Raw genomic sequence first — 20,409 nt, forward strand, 5'->3', positions numbered from 1 at the left:
GCCAAATAATCCATCATTTGATGGAGAAATAAAATGTGATATGTCCATACAATGGAATATTATTTGGGCATAAAAAGAAATGAAATACTGTTATGTGTACCCAATAAATGAATCTTGGAAACATGCTAAGTGAAAGAAGTCTGTCACAAAAGACCGTATGATGTGTGATTCCCTTTATATGAAATGTCCAGAATAGGCAAATCTATAGAGAAAGATAATAGATCAATGGTTGCCTAGGGCTCTGAGACAATGGGGGGAGAATAGGGAGGGACTGCTCATGTACAGAATCTTTGCAGGGGTTAATGAAAAAAACTGTAAATTGATGGTGATGGGGCACCTGGGTGGCTCAGTCAGTTAAGCATCTGCTTCGGCTCAGGTCATGATCCTGGGGTCCTGAAAACTAGCCCCTCTCTGGGCTCTCTCCTTGTTGGGGAGCCTGTTTCTCCCTCTCCCTCTGCCTCCCGCTCCGCCGGTTTGTGCTTTCTCGCTCTCTGTCAAATAAATAAATAAAATCTTTAAAAATAAATAAATAGATTGTGATGATGGTTGCACAACTCTGAATATAATAAAAACCAGTAGGGGTGCCCAAAGGGCTCAGTCAGTTAAGCATCTGCCTTCACTTCAGGTCTGATCTCGGGCTCCTGGGGTCAGGTCCTGCATTGGGCTCTGCACTCAGCCAGGAGTCCACTTAAGAATTCTCTCCCTCGGGGCATTGGGTGGCTCAGTGGGTTAAGGCCTCTGCCTTTGGCTCAGGTCGTGATCTCAGGGTCCTGGGATCGAGCCCCGAGTCGGGCTCTCTGCTCCGTGGGGAGCTTGCTTCCCTTCCTCTCTCTCTGCCTGCCTCTCTGCCTACTTGTGATCTCTGTCTGTCAAATGAATAAATTTAAAAAAAAAAATCTAAAAAAAAAAAAAAGAATTCTCTCCCTCTGCCCTTCCACTGGTCATGCTCGCTCTCTCGCAAAGAGATTTTAAAATCTTTTTTCAAAACCCATTTAATTGTATACTTTAGCTAAATTTTATGATATGTGAATTATATGTTAATAAAGTTATTATTATTTTTTTTAAAGATTTTATTTTATTTATTTGACAGAGATCACAAGCAGGCAGAGAGGCAGGCAGAGAGAGAGGAGGAAGCAGGCTCCCTGCTGAGCAGAGAGCCCGATGCGGGGCTCGATCCCAGGACTCTGAGATCACGACCTGAGCCGAAGGCAGAGGCTTAACCCACTGAGCCACTCAGGCGCCCCTAAAGTTATTTTTTTTTTTAAAGTTACTTGGAACGAAAGCTACTTGGGGTGATTTTTTTTCCCTCCTGTATCAACATGGTTAGGAATACAATTTGGAATACAATTAGATGTGTGTGTGTGTGTGTGTGTGTGTGTGTGTTTTAAAGATTTTATTTATTTATTTGATAGAGTGAGAGAGAGTACATGAGTGGGGCAAAGGGCAGTGGGAGAAGCCGGGAGCCCGAGGGTCTTGATCCCAAGACTCCAGAATCATGACCTGAGCCAAAGGCAGATGCTTAACCAACTGAGCCACCCAGGTGCCCCTACAATTAGATGTTTTTTTTATTTTTCCATCTTAGGGTCCCTTCATTTTTCATTTTATTTTACATGAGACATTCTTTTGTGTATTTTATTTTATTTTATTTTATTTTTTTAAGACTTTATTTATTTATTTGACAGACAGAGATCACAAGCAGGCAGAGAGGCAGGCAGAGAGAGAGGAGGAAGCAGGCTCGCCGCTGAGCAGAGAGCCCGATGCGGGACTTGATCCCAGGACCCTGGGATCATGACCTGAGCCGAAGGCAGAGGCTTTAACCAACTGAGCCACCCAGGCGCCCCTCTTTTGTGTATTTTATGTAAGACATCAACATGGTTCCCAAAATAAAAACTAAAAGAATAGCTAAAAGCATACAGTTAAAAATGTATCACTTCTCTCTCCCCTTTATTTTTACTCTCTTCCCACACACCCACTATAGATAACCAAAGGTCTCCTTTATTCTTCTGAAGTTTCTTTTTGCAAAAATAAACACGTACAAATGTGTTTTCTTATTTACCCATCTTTTTTATGGAGAAGGGACCACACCGTAGATAGTTTTACCTAACATAGCTCTTATTTACTTAACAACGGCGCCCTGAAAACACATGCTATCACTTCATAGAGCTTCTGTGTCTTCCTGCCTTACAGGTGTATGGGACTTCACTACAGAAGCCATAATTTATTCAAGCATTCATATGTATGAACACCTAGCTTGGGAACATTACGAGCAATGCTATATATATATATATATCTATCTGTGTTTTCATATTGTTGGAAGTGTATCCTCAGGATGAATTTCTAGAGGTAGGATTGCTGAGCCAAAAGGTAAATGCAGGTATACTTTTGCTAGATATTGCCAAATTCCACAAGAGGTGTACAAGGTTGCATTCCCATCAGCATTCTCTGGAAATGTCCATCTCTCCATGGCCTGCTCAACTGAATGTGTGGTCAGACTTTTGAAGTCTTTGCTGATAGGTGAGAAATGGTATCTCACAGTAGTTTTGAGTAGCATTTCATGTGTTGTGAGTGAGCTCCAAAATATTTTCACTTGTTTAGGGCCATTTTTGATTATTAAAAATCATATGTTAGGTTTCCTAATTCTAAAGCTCCTGAAGAATTTGGGGAAGGTTGGACAATACCCTCATGCTCATCAAAGGATTCTGAGTTAAGGGATTAATATGGGAAGGCTCCAGAAATAGAAATGGTCTTTTTAGCATGGGGAGATTTGTCAGGGACAAACATGAACTGTCTTATAAAATGCAGCCTAATTTTCTTTTTGAAACCTAGAGTGTACAGATAGCCATTTGTCCCTTGTATCCCTCTTTCAGTTCTTCCCACAACTATTTGCCATTCCGCAATGTTCTCACCTCAGCTCTATGTTAGTCCAGTCGGGCGCCTCATTGAAGGGCCTACTATCATTTACATACTTGCCTTTTCTTCCTTGTCCAGTCTAGCTGAGATGGTGGGTAGAAAAATTCCTCCTCTTCCCCACTCCCAGATGTATCCACATCCTAATCCCCACAACCTGTTGGATGTGTTATGTTACGTGCCAAAGGGAAATTAAGGTTGCAGATGGAATGAAGGTTGCTGTCCAGCTGACCTTGAGAGGGGAGGTTGTTCTGGATTGTCTGCATGGGGCTGATATAATCACAAGGGCCCTTATAAGTGAAACTGGGAGTCAAGAAAGTCAGACAGTTTCAGAAAGAGATTTGAAGATGGAGGAAGGGACCATGTGCCAAGGAACCCATGAGGCCTCTAGAAGCTGGAGAAGGCAAGAGAACAGATCCTCCTTAGGGCCACCAGAGAAAACAACCCTGCCAGCACCTTGATTTTAGCCCAGTGAGACTCATTTTGGACTTCTGTCCTCCAGAACTGTAAGATAATACATTTGTATTGTGTTAAACCACTAAGCTAAGTGTTTGTTTGTTTGTTTGTTTGTTTGAAGTTTTTGGGGTGGTTGTTGTGTTGTTTGGTGTTTTGTTTTTACTGGAGGAAGGTGGTGTGGATTTTAGACAATTTGAACACGGGAAGAGTGAAGATGCAAAAGAATTATAAAAAGACCTGAAAGGGATGACTCCAGAGCCCAGGGCTGGCCTTGCAGCTCTGGTCAGGAGGGGGCATCTGTGAGGTTCTTAAATTTCCAGACCCACTGAGTGGCTCTCTTTTTGTTTTTCCTTCTGCTGAAGTGAGCAGTGAAGTCATCTGCTGAGAGGAGACGTGTGGAAATGAGCATAGTCAAGGTTTGGCCTCTGTGGCAGCTGAGGGTAAATTGTGAGACTTCTGAGCAGCCCTGAAAAGTCTAACTCAGGCCTCATACTCTGAGGAAGCAGAGGAGGCAAATGGCTGAAAGTGTTCGTGCGTTTCACAGAGATTGAGTGCTGCCCATAGGAAGTTGAGTTAAGACCGGTGCCCCATCCCTGAGAAGCTTCGAGTCAGGCCTGGGGGACAGATGAGTAGCGCCACACGGCAGCACATTGTGGGGGTGGGAGGAGGAGGCCTGGGCTTGGCTGAAGGGCCTGAAAATCAACCTGGAGAGAGAAGGAAGTTCTTTTTGGAGAAAGTGACTTATGGGATATTTTAGAGAACAAGTACATTTGAGGTGAAGAGGGGAGGGGGTAGGGGTATTTGAGGCAGCAGGCATGGCCTGTGGAAAGGCCCAGAACACACAGCCCAGACAGCACAGGGTGCAGAGACAGGGATGGGAGTGGCTTGTAGAGGACCGACCTACACGGCCAGTGGGGCCAGATCATAAGAGCCTTGCATTTTAGGCTCAGGATTTTGATTTTGGATTTTCATCCAAAAGCCCTGAGAAGCCATCAGAGGATTTGAGGCAGGAAGTGACTTTTTTTTTTTTTAAGATTTTATTTATTTATTTGACAGAGATCACAAGCAGGCAGAGAGGCAGGCAGAGAGAGAGGAGGAAGCAGGTCCCCCCGCTGAGCAGAGAGCCCGATGCGGGGCTCGATCCCAGGACTCTGAGATCATGACCTGAGCCGAAGGCAGCGGCTTAACCCACTGAGCCACCCAGGCGCCCCAGGAAGTGACTTTTTAATTTCAGTTCCAGGGAGTAGCACCGAGGACAGATGGGAGGATTGGAGGGGTCAGGCTGAGGCCAGTTAATCCAATTTAGGAGGAATGTGAGCAGACATGTTGGGGGAAGAAGGGAAGGAACAGTGTCTGACTGGCTGTGGGAGGTGAGGAAGAGAGAAAGCCAGGGTGATGTCCTGGTTTCCAGCTTGAGTGAGAGTGACAAAAATAGTTTTGCCATTTACTCAGATTAAAAAAAAAAAAAAAATAGAAGCAGCAGCAGATTAGGGGTAAAGGAGACCCCGCAGTCAGAAATCGGCAGGTTTGTATGGCAGTCGGAGAAGGAGGCATGAGTGGGAGTGTGAAGATGGACTGATTTTTGTCTGCTATCCAGCCTAGTTCAAAAAGGGATGCCGTACTGGCTGGAAGCCAGAGACAGCCTGAGGCAGGGCAGCAGCACTAGAAGTCTCCAAGCTGAAGGCTAGGTTTAGTCGGGGTGGTGAAAGGCTAAAAACTCTTTTAAGAATAGGATTACAGCATTTGAATTTTCATAGGCGGCAATTTGGAAACAATGACCGTATACTCAGGAGCAAGGCATGTCTGTTTTCCTCTAGAAATGGTAGGTTTATTTGTAGGAACATTTTTCCAGGGAGAGGATCTAGACCTTTCATCAGATTCTCAAGAAGTTTCTTAGAACCCTATAAAAATTAAGTATTGATACCAGGTGGCACCATTTTTTTTTACCTCATCCTCACACTTTCAGACATAATTTGTCATCCAGGTAGGGGTGTGCACTGGCTGTGTGAGCAAAAGGCAAACGTTTCTTCATAAAATTTTAGTCAGAGTCCCAGAAGGCCTCCTTCCCAGAATACAAAGGGAGGAAAATAAAAGCAAAACTGCGGGCTGATTGTGAATGATTTATTAGCTGTGCCCACTTTCTCCCACGTTTTCTCCCACTTTCAACATTTGGGCAGATGAGGTTGCATGGATGGTAAACAATTTGATATATGGCAACATTTATATTTACAAATAAATATTACATATTTATTTTAATATTGCAGCATTTTCTTTTTTTTTTTTTTAAAGGTTTTTAGATTTCTTTGTTCCTAAGCTTTGGTGGACAATAAAATTGAAAAGAAACTCTTCTTCTGGGATCAGAGTAAATGATCTGTTCCCATAACCTGAGAGGTGAGATGGAATTTGAACTGAGCGCTACTGCTTTCATGGTCCTAATACTGCCTGGTTAGCCCGACAGGTAAAATGTGAGCTGACAGGTATTTTATCTGACAGGTAAAATAAAGATTAAAGGGATTTGGGGAATGACGTCTGCATCTCTAGCACTCTGTGTAGAAGTTCTTTTGCAGCATCTCACATAGGTGCCAAACTTTTTATTGTTAGATGCCAAATTTAGAGCTTTGACAAGTTATTTTTTGAAAAAAAATTTAAGGATTTTACCAATTAATTCATTATCAAGGCAGGCAGAGAGATAGGCAGAGAGAAAGGGAGAAGCATGTTATCTGCTGAGCAAGGAGCCCAATGCGGGGCTCAATTCCCAGGACCCCAGGATCATGACCTAAGCCGAAAGCAGACGCTTAACCCACCGAGCCACCCATGCACCCCCATGCTAGTTATTTTTTATGGGAGATTTCTTTAAAATTATGCCAAGTCTCCAGAGGGGCTTCTGGGTGGCACAGTTGGTTAGGTGTCCCAACTCTTGGTTTCGGCTCAGGTCATGACCTCAGTGTTGTGGGACAAGCCCTGAGTGAGCCCTGACTTGGACTCTATGCTCAGCAGGAAGTCTGCTTATGTTTTCTCTCTCGCTCTCTGCCCCTCCCCCCACCCCACTTGTACTTGCATGCCTATGCGCGCGCGCGCTCTCTCTCTCTCTCTCTCTCTCTCACTCAAATAAATAAATAAATAAATAAAATCTTAAAGAAAAGGTATGCTGAATTTCCAGAAAACATGGTATATGATAATCCAGTTGATGGGAATTCCAGGACCACATTTATAGAAGTAAATATCTCTTTCTACACAGCAAGATAAACTCCATTCTGTTCCTCTCACAAATGCTTATGGAGGCTGGGCGCTGACCCAAGTAAGGCACCATGTGAAGAAACTCCAGCACACATGACCAGCAATTTGGTAGTTTACAAAGCGCCTCTTGCATTTATGCCCTTCATCTTCACAAGAATGCCGGGAGCTGTAGGAGGTGGTCTCTTCTTATACTAAGTGAACAAAATATTGGTAAGATGCAGTGATGAGATCTGGATTCAAATGTTCTGTCCCCAAACCCCGCGAAGCTGGGAGAAGTGTTGAGATGTCTGTTGACAGGTGCTCCTAAACATTGCTGAACAACCTTAGTTCAACTTCACACTGAGGAGCTTCCTTTATGATGTTGAGCTGCAGGAGTGGCTAAAATGTTTGGAAATTATGGGTGTGAAGATGGGTGGTGAGGGCATGGAGACCCATTTAAAGCATTTTCTAGCATGAGAGATTGTGACTTGGCTCAGACATTTGTGCTTTCCTAGGAAACCACTTGTTTGTGCCCCAGGAAAGTTATGAGCTTCCGTTTTTTCCATCCTAGGTTGGTGGGGGGTGAAGGAAGGCAAAGAAGGCTGAGTTCATTGCAAAAGGAGTGTTTTCCCGCTACCATATCCAGATGTAGTATCTTCCCCTCACCCTAGAGCTACTTTTCTGCCCTATCCCTGAATCATGCAGTAGCTAGCAAGTTCTTATGGAAATGGTTTGTCATTCCATCTGTCCACACTCGGTCTGTATGTATAGTCATCTGGGGCTTAGTTCTCAGACCAAGATGGCAGCTGTGAAAACGCAGTAGAGGGGACCATCTGAGAGGTATGTAGAAGAGGCAGGACTTGATAATGAATTAATTGGTAAATACTTTGGGAGCATCTGCTATCTAGTAAGCACTGCATCTGGCATGTAGAAGAAAGGAAGAAGAGATTAGTGCTGTGAAATCACAGCCATGGGTATTACTGAATGCTAAGAGACTTCTCTAGGAGGAAGCTATTTGAAATAGCCAGCAAATGCTTTCTAGAAGGGTATCTCTTTATCTGGTCCTTAGGAAATAATTATAGGTTTTGAAGAAATTGGAAAGTGTTGCTTATTTAGGGAAAGACCCAGTGAATTTTGTTTTTTGGGTTTTTTTTTATTAACATATAATGTTTTATTTGCTGCAGGGGTACAGGTCTGTGAATCATCAGGCTTACACACTTCACAGCACTCACCATAGCACATACCCTCTGGAATGTCCATAACCCAACCACCCTCTCCCTACCCCCCTCACCCCAGCAACCCTCTGTTTTGTGAGATTAAGAGTCTCTTACGGTTTGTCTCCCTCCCAATCCCATCTTGTTTCATTTTTTCCTTAACTACCCCCCAAACCCCTCACCCTGCCTCTAAAATTCCTCATATCAGGGAGATCATATGATAATTATCTTTCTCTGATTGACTTATTTCACTCAGCTTAATACCTTCTAGTTCCATCAACATCGTTGCAAATGGCAAGATTTCATTTCTTTTGATGGCTTCATAGTATTCCACTGTGTGTATATATGTATACATATGTACACATACATACATACATATATATACCATATCTTCTTTATCCACTCATCTCTTGATGGGCATCTAGGTTCTTTCCATAGTTTGGCTGTTGTGGACATTGTTGCTATAAACTTGAATTTTGTTTTTGACGTGTTCAATTCTCAATATCAAAGGAATGGCAAAAGTCTGAGGTTTAAGAATCTTTTTCAAATAGGGGGGTGCCTGGGTGGCTCAGTGGGTTAAGCCGCTGCCTTCGGCTCAGGTTATGATCTCAGGGTCCTGGGATCGAGTCCCGCATCGGGCTCTCTGCTCAGCAAGGAGCCTGCTTCCCTCTCACTCTCTCTGCCTGCCTCTCTGCCTACTTGTGATCTCTCTCTGTCAAATAAAAAAAAAAAAACAACAACAACAACAAAAAAACCAAATAGGTGATGGCTCACAACCTAGGATTATAAGGCAGGCTCAAAGGATTGAAACAGACTGAATGAGTCTTGGGGGACCATTCACAGTAAATGGCCCCCCTATAGGGACTTGGGTTCCAGAAGACCTCAAGAAGCACTGCAACATCGTGGGGAGGCCTGGGCTTTGGAATCAGGTAAACTATGTAGGCATACTGGTATGACCATTCCCCATGTGGCTTTGGGCAAGTGATAGAACACCCACTGGTCTCATTTGTCAGTTGTAGGTAATTTCCCGGCCTTGTACACTTATGAGTACTACATGAAAATAATTGTGTAGGGGTGCTGGGTGGCTCAGTTAAGCGTCTGCCTTCAGCTCAGGTCATGATCTCAGGGTCCTGGGATTGAGCTCCGCATCAGACTTCCTGCTTAGCAGGAAGTCTGTTTGTCCCTCTCCCTCTGCCCCTTACCCATGCTCATGCTCTCTCTCCCTCAAATAAAATCTTAAAAAAAATTCGTGTAAAAAGTTGGTGCCTGGCATAAAGAATGCACATAATAAATGGACAGTTATATTGTTAGCTATTAGAGTCATGGAATAAAAGGATCATTCCAAGGAAAAGGTTGACATCAGTGTCAGACACATTTTAAAGATTGAGAAGGACACAGCCTGAATTAAGGCTGTTGGACATGAGAGGTTTTTATTTTTAGAATGGTAAATTCTGAATGGCAATTTCCCCTGGTTCTATGTAATTCTTTACAGGTTTCCAAATACTTTCTTTTAGGAACAAAATAATACCTTTCTTGGTTGGCCAATTGCTGTGTTTTTTTGTTTTATGTTTATCGACTAGAAATTGGGAACATTGGTCACTCAGCGTTCATTTCCTGTGCCCTCAATGAACATGACCTCTGTTCTTGATTCCAGTGGTTCCATGGTTCAGAGAATTCTGATTATTCTTTAAAGTAGCTTGAATACTTTCGGTTTTAGGTATTGAAGTCATTAAAGTGATGCTTACTGAACAGTTTTGTTTTTTGTTTTTTGGGGGTTTTTTTGCTTTTGTTGACATTGGGCGGCTGTGATTCATTTCACTCTCAAGTGCCTTGACAGATTAACAAGAATTTCAGTTGTGTTAAGTTCTGTGTTTTCTAAAGCAATACTGAAGGGGAAGTCTTCTGTTAAGGTTCAAGAGTACAAAAGGAAAGGTTCAAGAGTACAAAAGGAACTATTATGCAATGTGCACTTCACTTGCTATTCAAGTCTGAAGTATATAGGAATCCAGAAGAAACAATTACAATATTAGAAAACTTAGGACCAGAATGTTTTATAATATAAATATAAGTAATTTCAATGGTGTTTTGTTTTGTTAGCCGTTAAAGTCAAGTATCGTGCTCACGGATCCCGGGGCTTAACTAGATAAGGAAGAAGCTAATGGAAAAAGTAGTTCTCCTCCCCAATTCTCCCCACCAGCTATGCTGCCTGGCCCTGCCAGTTCCTCAAACAGATTGTGTTTCCTCCTTTTATTTGTCTACGGTGCAAGCTCTTCTCTTAAGCCACAGTACTAATACCCTCTGGAATTCAGGTTGGATGTTACTTCCTCAAGGAAGCCTGTGATCCTCCTCCCTGGCTGGGTCAGATTCCTTCTTCCCGGCACCTGGTGCTTCTCCCTTGTAGCCAGGATTTATCCCCACTGTGGCCTCCATGAGGGCAAGGAACAAGTCTAGCTGATTCCAGGCTCTAGAGCAGAGTCCACAGTAACCATTTGTTGAATGGAAGTTCAACATTTATTAAGTACCAAGTGCTTCACTTTGTTAATTCCTCACAATAACCCTCTAGGAGGATAGTACCCTCATTGACAGGTGAGGAAGGTGACACGAGAGATATAACTTGCCCGAGGTCACATAACCAACAAAGGACACAGCCAGGACTTGACTTTGGTCACTTTGGTGCCAAAGCCGGTGTCGTTGGTCTTTCATTTCCCTTGTTGTATAGCCTTCTGAGAAGCCAGCATTCTCAACGTGGTGCTTTGTGACCTACCACAGGACAGGGGGCAGAGGGTCTGACCTAAATGCGATGTGCTTCTAGGGGCCGCCTGCGGTGTGCCTGCTCGGCACGCATTCCTGCTGTCCCCAGTCACTGGCCCTGTTTTCATTTCGAGGATATACAGCTCTCCTTGTCTCAGCTCATGTGGTCTGGGTGTGCTCAGCCCCAGGAATGAGGCGCTGTGACCTACACTTGAGCCAGGCGGCATAATCCATCAGGACTAAACATTAGAATGGGTTCTGGCATGGGCTTGTGACTCCGTATTGTCAACTCAAGACAACTGAGACCCAATCCGGAACTTTGGTTGGAGTTTTTGCAAGAATAGACTTGATCCCTCCAACTGGTCGCGGACTCTGAAAGCATGAAGATTGGCACCTACTTCTACTAGGGCAGACAGGAGGGCAGCTGTGACATCGGGGAGTTTCAGCTGAGCCCTGCTCAAGATGTGCCTGAGGCTTTCTGTCCCTGTCTTTTCACTAACTTGAGTATTTAAAGTCCTTTTTCTACTTAAGCCTTTTTTGGTTGAGAGCTGTGCCACTTGCCATCAGAGAAATCCTAACCAGCACGTTGGACATGTTTTGCATTTTTCGGTTTCCATTTTGCAGGGGCTTAGGTCACTTCCACGGGGTGTTGGAATGACCATAAACGTGTGTCTTCTTGGCCTGGGGAGGAAAGCAGTGCATAGGTAACATGGCCCCGATCATGTCGAAACAGGTTTTGTAGTTCTGGGAACTGGGCTTCTAAGACCTGCTCAGTAACTTGTGGAATATGAGAAACTCCATTTTTTAATTTCTCCATTTCTTAGTTTTATACAGAACATGAGGATAATATTTTCCATGCCACTTAGACAAGAAGGAATTGGTAAGAATGTGTCTAGTACTTTGTACTTTGGCATTATCTTCCAACATGTTGGTAACATATCAGCATGTCAATGCATGGTTTTTCCAATTTCTCAGTCGCTAGAGTAACCTAACCAATAGTGAGGTGGCTGATTAAGGAGGGTCCTCCTTTGGGGAGACTCTAGAGGGAGGAGATTCCTGTTGTAGAGCTCAGGAGGCCTTAGACAAAGGTCCCAACCTCACCTTAACAGTAACTGTCTTCACGTTCAAAAGAGTTAGAATAGTTAAGTGTCCTTTCTTTCTACTCTATGGATTTTATAAGTGAGGGTCTTTGGGCTTGAACCTTCCAAAACTCACTCTGATCCTTCCCAAACTGCTTTCTCTAAAATCTACTAGCTGTGTTTATAGTTACCTGGCAGTAGAAAGAAAAATCTATATGTTCAAATAGCTTAATTTTCCCCTCCCAGAGACATTAAAAAAGTGAAGCCAAGCCAGCAAAGACATAAACCATTTATTTCCATCTCTAAAATCAATGTGAATTGATTGATTGATTTCATATTTAAAATAGTCCCTTTGTAAAGTCATTATATTTTACAGAAAATAAACTAACTTTATTAAAATAGCTGAAAATGCTATTCTTTTTTTTTTCTTTTAAGATTTTATCTATTTATTTAATAGAGAAAGACACCGTGAGAGAGGGAACACAAGCAGGGGGAGTGGGAGAGGGAGAAGCAGACTCCCTACCAAGCAGGAAGCTGATGCGGGGCTTGATCCCAGGACCCTGGGATCATGACCTCAGTTGCAGGCAGATGCTTAACCAACTGAGCCACCCAGATGCCCCCAAAATGCTATTCTTAATCCTTCTGACTGACCAACCCAACGCTTGTTTTCAAAGCACTTAAGATTTTCAGAGGTTTCCACGATTGCAAAGAACAAAGAAATCATCTTGGAACAGGAATGGAAATTTGGTCAGAATAATCCCCCCAATATGTGTCTACTTCTCTACAGACTCCCAGGCTGCCTAGGTTTTAGGGGTTCTTACAAAGCGTACCTAATTATGCAAGGTTTTCCTAACTACAGTTGGCCTAAATTTAAGACAGGAGGCAGCAAAGTATATGCTACATAATACGGAAAATGTACTCAAGAAACTTAAATGCCTCAGCTATTTTTCTGGATACACTAATATGTCAAGTACAGTCTTTATCTTAAGTACTGAAGATTGACATTATATGGTAATAAAAAAAAAATGAAGACTGGGATGCAGGAAAATAAACGTCAGTGGACTGCGGGAGTAAAAACAACGCTGGGCAGAGCTAGGTGTGGCTTCCTAGTCCATTAATTCTGAACACCAGCCCCGCTGATACTAAGAACAACAAACAGATTCAGATTTCTCTTTCAGAAAGACCTGGGCTGTTGAGATTTGGATTTTCAACTAGTCAGTATTCCCTGGTTCAGTCTGTGATGTTTCAAGATCTTGTCACTTCTCCCTTTTCAAGTCCTCTTTTGAGTGATTTCACTGCCTCTTAGCACCAAGCTCTCAAAGAGGGGGTGAAATGAAAATCTGCCAGGTAACCATATAAACCAGAAGGATTTTGAAGTTATCCCATAAACTAAAGTTTGGGGATCATGGTAAACTTCAATTATGAAAGCCCAGCGTTTCCTTTTAAGGGAGAACCCTGTTTTGCTTTGGTTTGGTTTTGATTCCCTGGGAGACAACAGAAAATGGCTGAAGAAGTTATAACATAAATTCTTAAGGATGAAATGCAACTTTACCTTAAAAACAAGAAAAAAAAGTTTTCTTTCTTCCAATTAGTATTTGAAGTGTCAGAGTGTAGCCTGAAGCTATGAGCCGTTCAGCTCTCTACTCCCCACTCCGGCTACTTGATGGCATAGCCACAGATGTGGGGGCGCACCAGCTCCCAAGACAGCGGCGCCCAGAAGTGCTGCAGCTTGAGCTCGGAGAAGCCTGCCCGCTTCAGCGCCTTCCAGCTCTCTCTAGTCAAGTGGCACCCATCAAACAGCAGGTACCAGGAAGGATGCAGGATCTGTTGCCAGAAGTAAATCCAGGTGGAGCTCTCAGCAGCTACATGCTCCAGGAAATAGAAAGCCCCGCCCTGAGAAAGGTAAAAAACAAACAAAAAAAGCCCCACGGATTTTAGTTTTGGAAGAACAGGTTTATAAGATTATGGAAGCTTCAATTTCAGTAGCCCTAAAGGCTAACTCTATGAGAAGGCATGGATAAATGAGCACTTCCTAAGACACCGTTTTGGCCAATAGTCTCACCTTCGGTCTAGTTTTATCCAGAGCTGCCAATCTAATGGAATTAACACGTATTTTCTGTTCATAAAAGTAATGCATGATGACAACTAAACCTGGTAGCAGTTCCTGTATGCAAGGTATGTGGGAACTGCTGCAGGTTTAGCTATCATGATGCATGAATGCCTATCACACATCAACTTGCTTGATCCTTATGATAAACTTATTTGGTAAGTATTATCAGTCCTATTTTTCACATGAGGAAAGTGAGCCACAAAGAAAATGAGCAACTTGCCCAAAGTCACACAGCTTGTAAATGTCAGATCAGGTTTGGTTTGACCCTGGACAGTCCGGCTGACAGAGGCTAGTAATACTGACTTGACGGGGCATCTGGGTGGCTCAGTGGGTTAAGCCTCTGCCTTTGGCTCAGGTCATGGTCTCAGGGTCCTGGGATCGAGCCCAGGGTCGATTGGGTGCTCTGCTCAGCAGGGAGCCTGCTCCCACTTCTCTCTGCCTGCCTCTCTGCTTGTGATCAATCTCTCTCTCTCTCTCTCTCTGTCAAATAAATAAATAGATAAAATCTTAAAAAATACTACCTTGACCATATGCTGACCTTAGAAAATGAAGAAAAATTTAAACAGAAAAACAAGCACTGTTCTATCATCTCAATATAGCTACTGTTAAAACTTTGTGTGCACATCGTATGAATATGTATCTTTTCCCTAAAACTAGGACTAGAATGGACCTTCTGTTTTGTAACCTGCTTTATTTGTGTATTCAAATATTATTCTAAAATGTGATTTAAAAGCTCTTTACACAGTATTTCACAGCACTGCAGGTACCATCTCTTACTTATTCTCATTGAAGTTATTTCCAATTTTTCATTATTATAAATACTATTACAGTGACTATCCTTATCCATACATCTCTGTGCCCATCTCTAATTATTTCCAAATAAATAACTTGCTAAAAAGGGGAACTGCTGAGTCAAAAATCTGTTACTTCTTAAAGATTTTACTTATTTATTTATTTTAAGATTTTTATTTATTTGAGAGAGGGACCACAAGACGGGGGAGGGTCAGAGGGAGAAGCAGACTCCCCACTGAGCAAGGAGCCCAACTGTGATGGGCAGGACTGGATTCCAGGACCCCAGGATCATGACCCCAGATGCTTAACCAACTGGGCCACCCAGGCACCCAAGTCTGTGCCTTCTTAAAGCTGTTGGTGCAGGTTGTCAAACTGCCCTTTGGAAGAGGCATTGCAAGTTTACATTCATACCACAATGGGTGTGAGTGCCAATTTCCAACAAACTCCAATCTATACGTTTTCCTCTGTATCCTGCCGATTTGATGGGTGAAATGGTATTTCATTTTCAATAATATGCATATCTTTAATTTCTTAATATATATAACTGTTTTTTGCTAAACCTTATTGGTGATTTGGACTTCTCTTCTGCTTGGTCTGTTGATGTCTTTTTTCAGTTTTCTAATAGGGTGTTGAGTTTTCTTACTCCTTAGGGAATTTAGTATAAGACCATATATACTAGAAATGTTCCCCCCCAGTTTCTTGCCTTTTTTATTTTTAAGGAATCTCTACACCCAACGTGGGGCTTAAACTTACAACCTCAAGAGTCCCACCTGGGTGGCTCAGTCTGTTAAGAACCTGCCTTCGGCTCAGGTCAGGATCCTGGGGTTCTGAGATCGAGCCCCATGTTGGGCTTCCTGCTCATCGGGTTGTCTGCTTTTCCCTCTGCCCCTCCTTTGCTTGTGCTCACTCTTTCCCAAATAAGTAAATAAAATCTAAAAAAAAAAAAAAAAAAAGTCACATGCTCTATCAACTGAGCCAGCCAGGCACCCGAGTTGTTTGCCTTTGAAATACAAAAATTTTTAACGTATTTAAAAAATTTTTTTTTTTTTTTTTTTACTTCATCTGAACATTTTTCTTGGGTTCTGCTTTGCAAACCTGTGGGAGATTCTGAATCCACACCCAGCACTGCCTGAGACTAAACAAGCATGTCTTATACTTTCGTACCATTGTCATGAGGATGTAAATGCTATGATGAATTAAAATACTGAAGCATCTAAAAGCATTACTGAAGCCATGGTACCACTGTGTCATTAGGGATTTTATTCAGGGATTTTTATTTATTATAAATGTGGGTGAAGGATAGACAAAGTAGAGGTTATACATTATCAGAAGGACTTTGGAAGTCTTCTCCCCTTCTACCTCTGTGGGGAGCAAGGGGAAAGGCACCTCCAAATCCCCTCCAAAACCTGTGGTGACAGTCACACTCTGGCTACTCTAGTCCTGCTATCCCAGACAGACAGCTGAGAGGGGGCAGATAAGACCTGGGTTGAGGGGGATGCCTGGGTGGCTCAGTTGGTTAAGCGCCTGCCTTGGGCTCAGGTCATGATCCCAGGGTCCTGGGACTGAGTCCTGCATCTGGCTCCTTGCTCAGTGGGGAGCCTGCTTCTCCCTCTGCCTGCTGTTCCCCCTGCTTGTGCTCACACTTTCTCTTTCTGACAAAATAAATCTTAAAACAAAAACCTGTGTTCAGGAATGGAAAACCTGGAATTTCCTGAGTGGTTTAAAAAAATTTTTTTTTTCCATAGATGAGAACAGGGAGACAAGAGCAGGATGTGGCCCAGGTCTGGGGAGGCTGATGTCACCCTTGGGGTAACACAGGTTAAGCTAGAGACGGCCTGTTACCCGTTCAGGTGATGGTTGAATACAGTGATGAATACGAAGGTGCGGGGTCAGAAGAAAGATCTGGGCTAGATGTTCACATTTGGAAACCATCTGTGTATGCATGGTACTTGAAAACTTAGAGATGGGCAGAGGAAGAACAGCCAGCAAAAGTGGTAGAAATGTTGAAGTCGGCAGAGATAAAAAGGCCCTAATGACAAGCGCTATGGTGCAAAAGGGAGAATATTTGCGTTAAAGAAAGTCAGACCTACTAGCTGTGTAACTTTGGGCAAGTTTCACACCATGAAGACAGTATCTGTTATAAAGGACTGTTGAGAGGGTTAAAGGACAGTGTAATACAGCTCCTGGTCAAATGCAGCAGAGAGTGGGGGCTTCACAGGAGCTAGGGAGGACGACCAAGAATGCAATCTCATTGAGAGTGCTAGAAAATACAGGGAATCGTTACTTTGTAGGAGTAACGCTGTAGGCAAAACACTTACTAGCCTTGCCCATTTACTGCCCAGCTTTAGGACACAAGAACCCAGCATTTGAATATAAGAATCAGAACATTTCAGGGCACCCGGGTGGCTCAGTCGGTTAAGCACCTGACTCTTGATTTCCGCTCAGGGCATGATCTCTGGTTCGTGGGATCCCAGCCCCATGCCCAGCTCTGTGCTCAGCGTGGAGTCTGCTTGATATTCTCTGTCTCCCTTGGCCCCTCCCTCATGTGCTGTCTCTCTAAAATAGATGGATAACTCTCTCTTTGATAAAAGTGTTTTTAAAAAAAGTTTCATGTCTATCATTCCCATTACCATATACATGTATGTATATGTGTGTGTGTGTGTGTGTGTGTGTGTGTGTGTGTGTGTATGTGTTAGCTCTCACACAGTGGGCTTATACGCTACATAATAGTCCATGCTTTGATTGCTTTTTTTCATTTAACATCTCTTGGGGATTTTTTCATATTAACATAGATAGCTCTTCTTTTATGCTATGTGACCATTTACTTGAACAGCCTCCTACTGATGGACATTTAGGATAATTCCAGTTTATGCTATTACAGATACTCCACAGAATGTCTTTGCAAATAGGCAAGGGTTTGCATATTTGTGCAGTATAGCTATAGGATAAATTATTACTGAATACAAGACTGTGTTCACTTTAAGTTTTGAATATTATCAAATTACCCTCCAAAAGGGCAGTTCCTCCAGTATGGGGTGTACTGCTTCCCAAACAAACCCCAATACCATATTGACCTTAAAAGCCTCTGACATTATAATAGGTAAAAACGGTATCTTGTGTTGTATTGTGTTATATTTTTTTGTGTGGAAGGCTGAGCATTTTTATCATATAATTGGCTTGCTTTTTCTTTTCTTTTTTTTAAAGAGGGCAGGATGAAGTGAGGGAGGGGCTGAGAGAGAGGGAGAGCGAGAATCCCAGGCAGATTCCACAGCCAGCTCCAGCCCGAGGTGGGGGCTGGATCCCACTTCCGTGAGATTAGGACCCCAGCAGAAAACCAGAGTCCCACCATTAACCCAGTGAGCCACCCAGGCACCCCTGTAATTGGTTATCTGTATTTACATTTCTGTTCCCATTTGCCTATTTTTCTCTTGTGTTTTTCTTCTTTTTAAAAAATCCTATTGATCTCTTGATTTGTAATGTCTTTTAAAATGAAGGAAGTTAACGTTTTTGTCTGTCATCCCTGGCAAATACTTCTATGTTTTAGTACTTTTTTTTATTCTCTGTAGTTTTTAAAAATTGATGTATTCAGAATCAGTCTTTCCCTTTATAGCTTCCTTCTGACTCTAAGGTTTTTATTTTTTATTTATTTATTTATTTTTAAAGATTTTATTTATTTATTTGACAGACAGAGATCACAAGTAGACAGAGAGGCAGGCAGAGAGAGAGGGAAGCAGGCTCCCTGATGAGCAGAGAGCCCGATGCGGGACTCGATCCCAGGACCCTGAGATCATGACCTGAGCCGAAGGCAGCGGCTTAACCCACTGAGCCACCCAGGCGCCCTGACTCTAAGGTTTTTAAAAATGAAACAGTGCCTTCTCTACTGGTTTTATTTTTTATGTTTGAATGTTTGAGCCACCTGAAATTGACAACTGCCCTTGGTGACCGTGGTTACCACTAACTAGTCCTCCTCACAAACCCCCACTCACCGGCCTCAGCACTCGGCGCACCTCCTGGAGGAGGCGCTCCTGGCTCTCCACAGAGCACAGGACCAGGGTGCAGACCACCACGTCCACAGAGCCATCGGCCACCTGCTGCATGTTCTCCCCTGCCGCCACCACGAAGCGCTCCAACTGCAGGTGTCGGTTCTCCGCAATGCTCTTGATCAAGAACTTCTCAAAGTTGGGGTTGGGGTCAACACAAGTCACCCGGCATTCGGGCGGGTAGAACTTGAAGTTGGCCCCAGTGCCGCAGCCCACCTCCAGCAGGGACAGCTTCCCAGAGGGGCCCACAAAGTCCTGCAGGTTGCCGAAGAGCTCCCGCTTCTTGCTTGCCATCTGCTCGTTGTAGATCACGGTGAACCTCTGCATGAAGTGGGGGAACCATTTTTTGCATATCCAGTTCCACAAGCCCAGAAAGTTCAGCAGGAACATGGGAAGTGCCAGGATGCAGATGAGTAGCCTGAGGATAACGATGGTAAGCGCCATCACTCCGAAGAGAAAGACCAGTTAGCCCTGGACCCTTTCTTGCAGGAGGTAGAGTTCTGGCCACACTCCAAGGCCAATCAGCCGCAGAGGAAAAGAACTGGTTGGGAGAGAGAGACGCAGCTGAAGTCACATCATGGGTGAGAGGCCCATTTCACTTAATTTATAGGCGTTTGGCAAAAGATTCAGCTTAGTTTTCACGAAGCCAAGGGAGAAGGTTCCCAGCTTCCCTTAGAAGGAAAATTGATTATAGTCCCTTAACTCCAAAGCAGTTCTCCTCTGGGAACTAGGGCAAGTTTCCTGCCGGAGTTTTCTCTGCACTTAGGCCCGCCCTCTCGGGTCCTCCAATGACATCTGCAAAGAAAACAATCTGTGGGTGGAGCCTGGTGAAACCGAACCAGAAGGCTGCTGGCAAGTGTCCCCGTCTCGCTTACCCTTCGGCCCCTCTCCTTCCGTATTTTAAAACAGGAGGTGATTAGACACGCTTGCCTGGCCACAGTCAATAAGAATTTACCCCCTTTGCATTCTGGGCTGAGGCTCTCAGACATTCCTAACTCAACAGGATTATTTTTAAATCACTGTTTCGGCTCGCCTCTTGTTCAAAGGGCGAGTTTGAACTTCAGACTGTGTGGGACTGCTGCATTACTCAGCTAATTTAGATAAAAATCGTCTCCAGAATATTCATCTTTGGAAACCTAAAAACCGAAAGCACACAGAAAATAGTTTGAAGCATTCATCTGTTTTTTAATAATAAATTTAAAAACAAAAACAAAAACGAGCCCTGGCTTTAGAGTGGGTCAGGGAACGCAGAAATTTTCAAAAATAACAGTAACATTTACTTTTTTCTTTTACTTTTTGAAACATTTTATTTCTTTAAAGAGAGAGCATGAGCAGGGGGAGGGGTAGGGGCAGAGGGGGAGAAGATACCTAGCTGATTCTCGGGACTGGGGAGCCCTGGGCTGGACTGATATAATGACCTGAGCTGAAATGAAGAGTTGGAGGCTTATCCGCTGACATACACCACTGCCACCCACCCACCCACCCCACCCCCGTGGCTCTGGTAACATTTACTTTTTTAAACTGGGTGGTGGATACAGGAGTGTTTTGTTGTTTCACTATTGTTATATCCTATACATATGTTATATCTTTTACATTTCTAGCAGCGTTTTTGAGGTGGAATTGACATGCAATAAACCGTATATGTAAAGTGTACAGCCTGATACATTTTGACATATGTACATACCTGTGGTGCCATCACTATATCAAGATAATGAACACATCCATCACCCCCAGAAGTTTCCCCTTGCCCCTTTGTCTTCCCTTTCTCCAGCCTGCCCCATCCCAAGGCAAGCTCTGATCTGTTTCCTGTCACTAGAGATTGATAGGCATTTCCTAGAATTATG

The 20,409-nt window shown here is 43.4% G+C and overlaps 1 protein-coding gene across 1 annotated transcript; it reads right to left on the reverse strand.

The window, feature by feature from the left end:
* Positions 1-12,755: 12,755 nt before the first annotated feature.
* Positions 12,756-19,286, reverse strand: METTL7A (methyltransferase like 7A). Its single transcript, XM_032876796.1, has 2 exons — positions 18,512-19,286; positions 12,756-13,516 (listed from the first exon to the last, which is right to left on the reverse strand). Exons 1-2 carry the CDS (start codon positions 19,007-19,009, stop codon positions 13,280-13,282), a joined length of 735 nt encoding a protein of 244 aa, XP_032732687.1. The 5' UTR covers positions 19,010-19,286; the 3' UTR covers positions 12,756-13,279.
* Positions 19,287-20,409: the final 1,123 nt, after the last annotated feature.

Source organism: Lontra canadensis, unplaced genomic scaffold (genome assembly GCF_010015895.1).
Source record: "Lontra canadensis isolate GAN:19392208 unplaced genomic scaffold, GSC_riverotter_1.0 scaffold59, whole genome shotgun sequence".
NCBI classification, from domain to species: Eukaryota; Metazoa; Chordata; class Mammalia; order Carnivora; family Mustelidae; genus Lontra; species Lontra canadensis.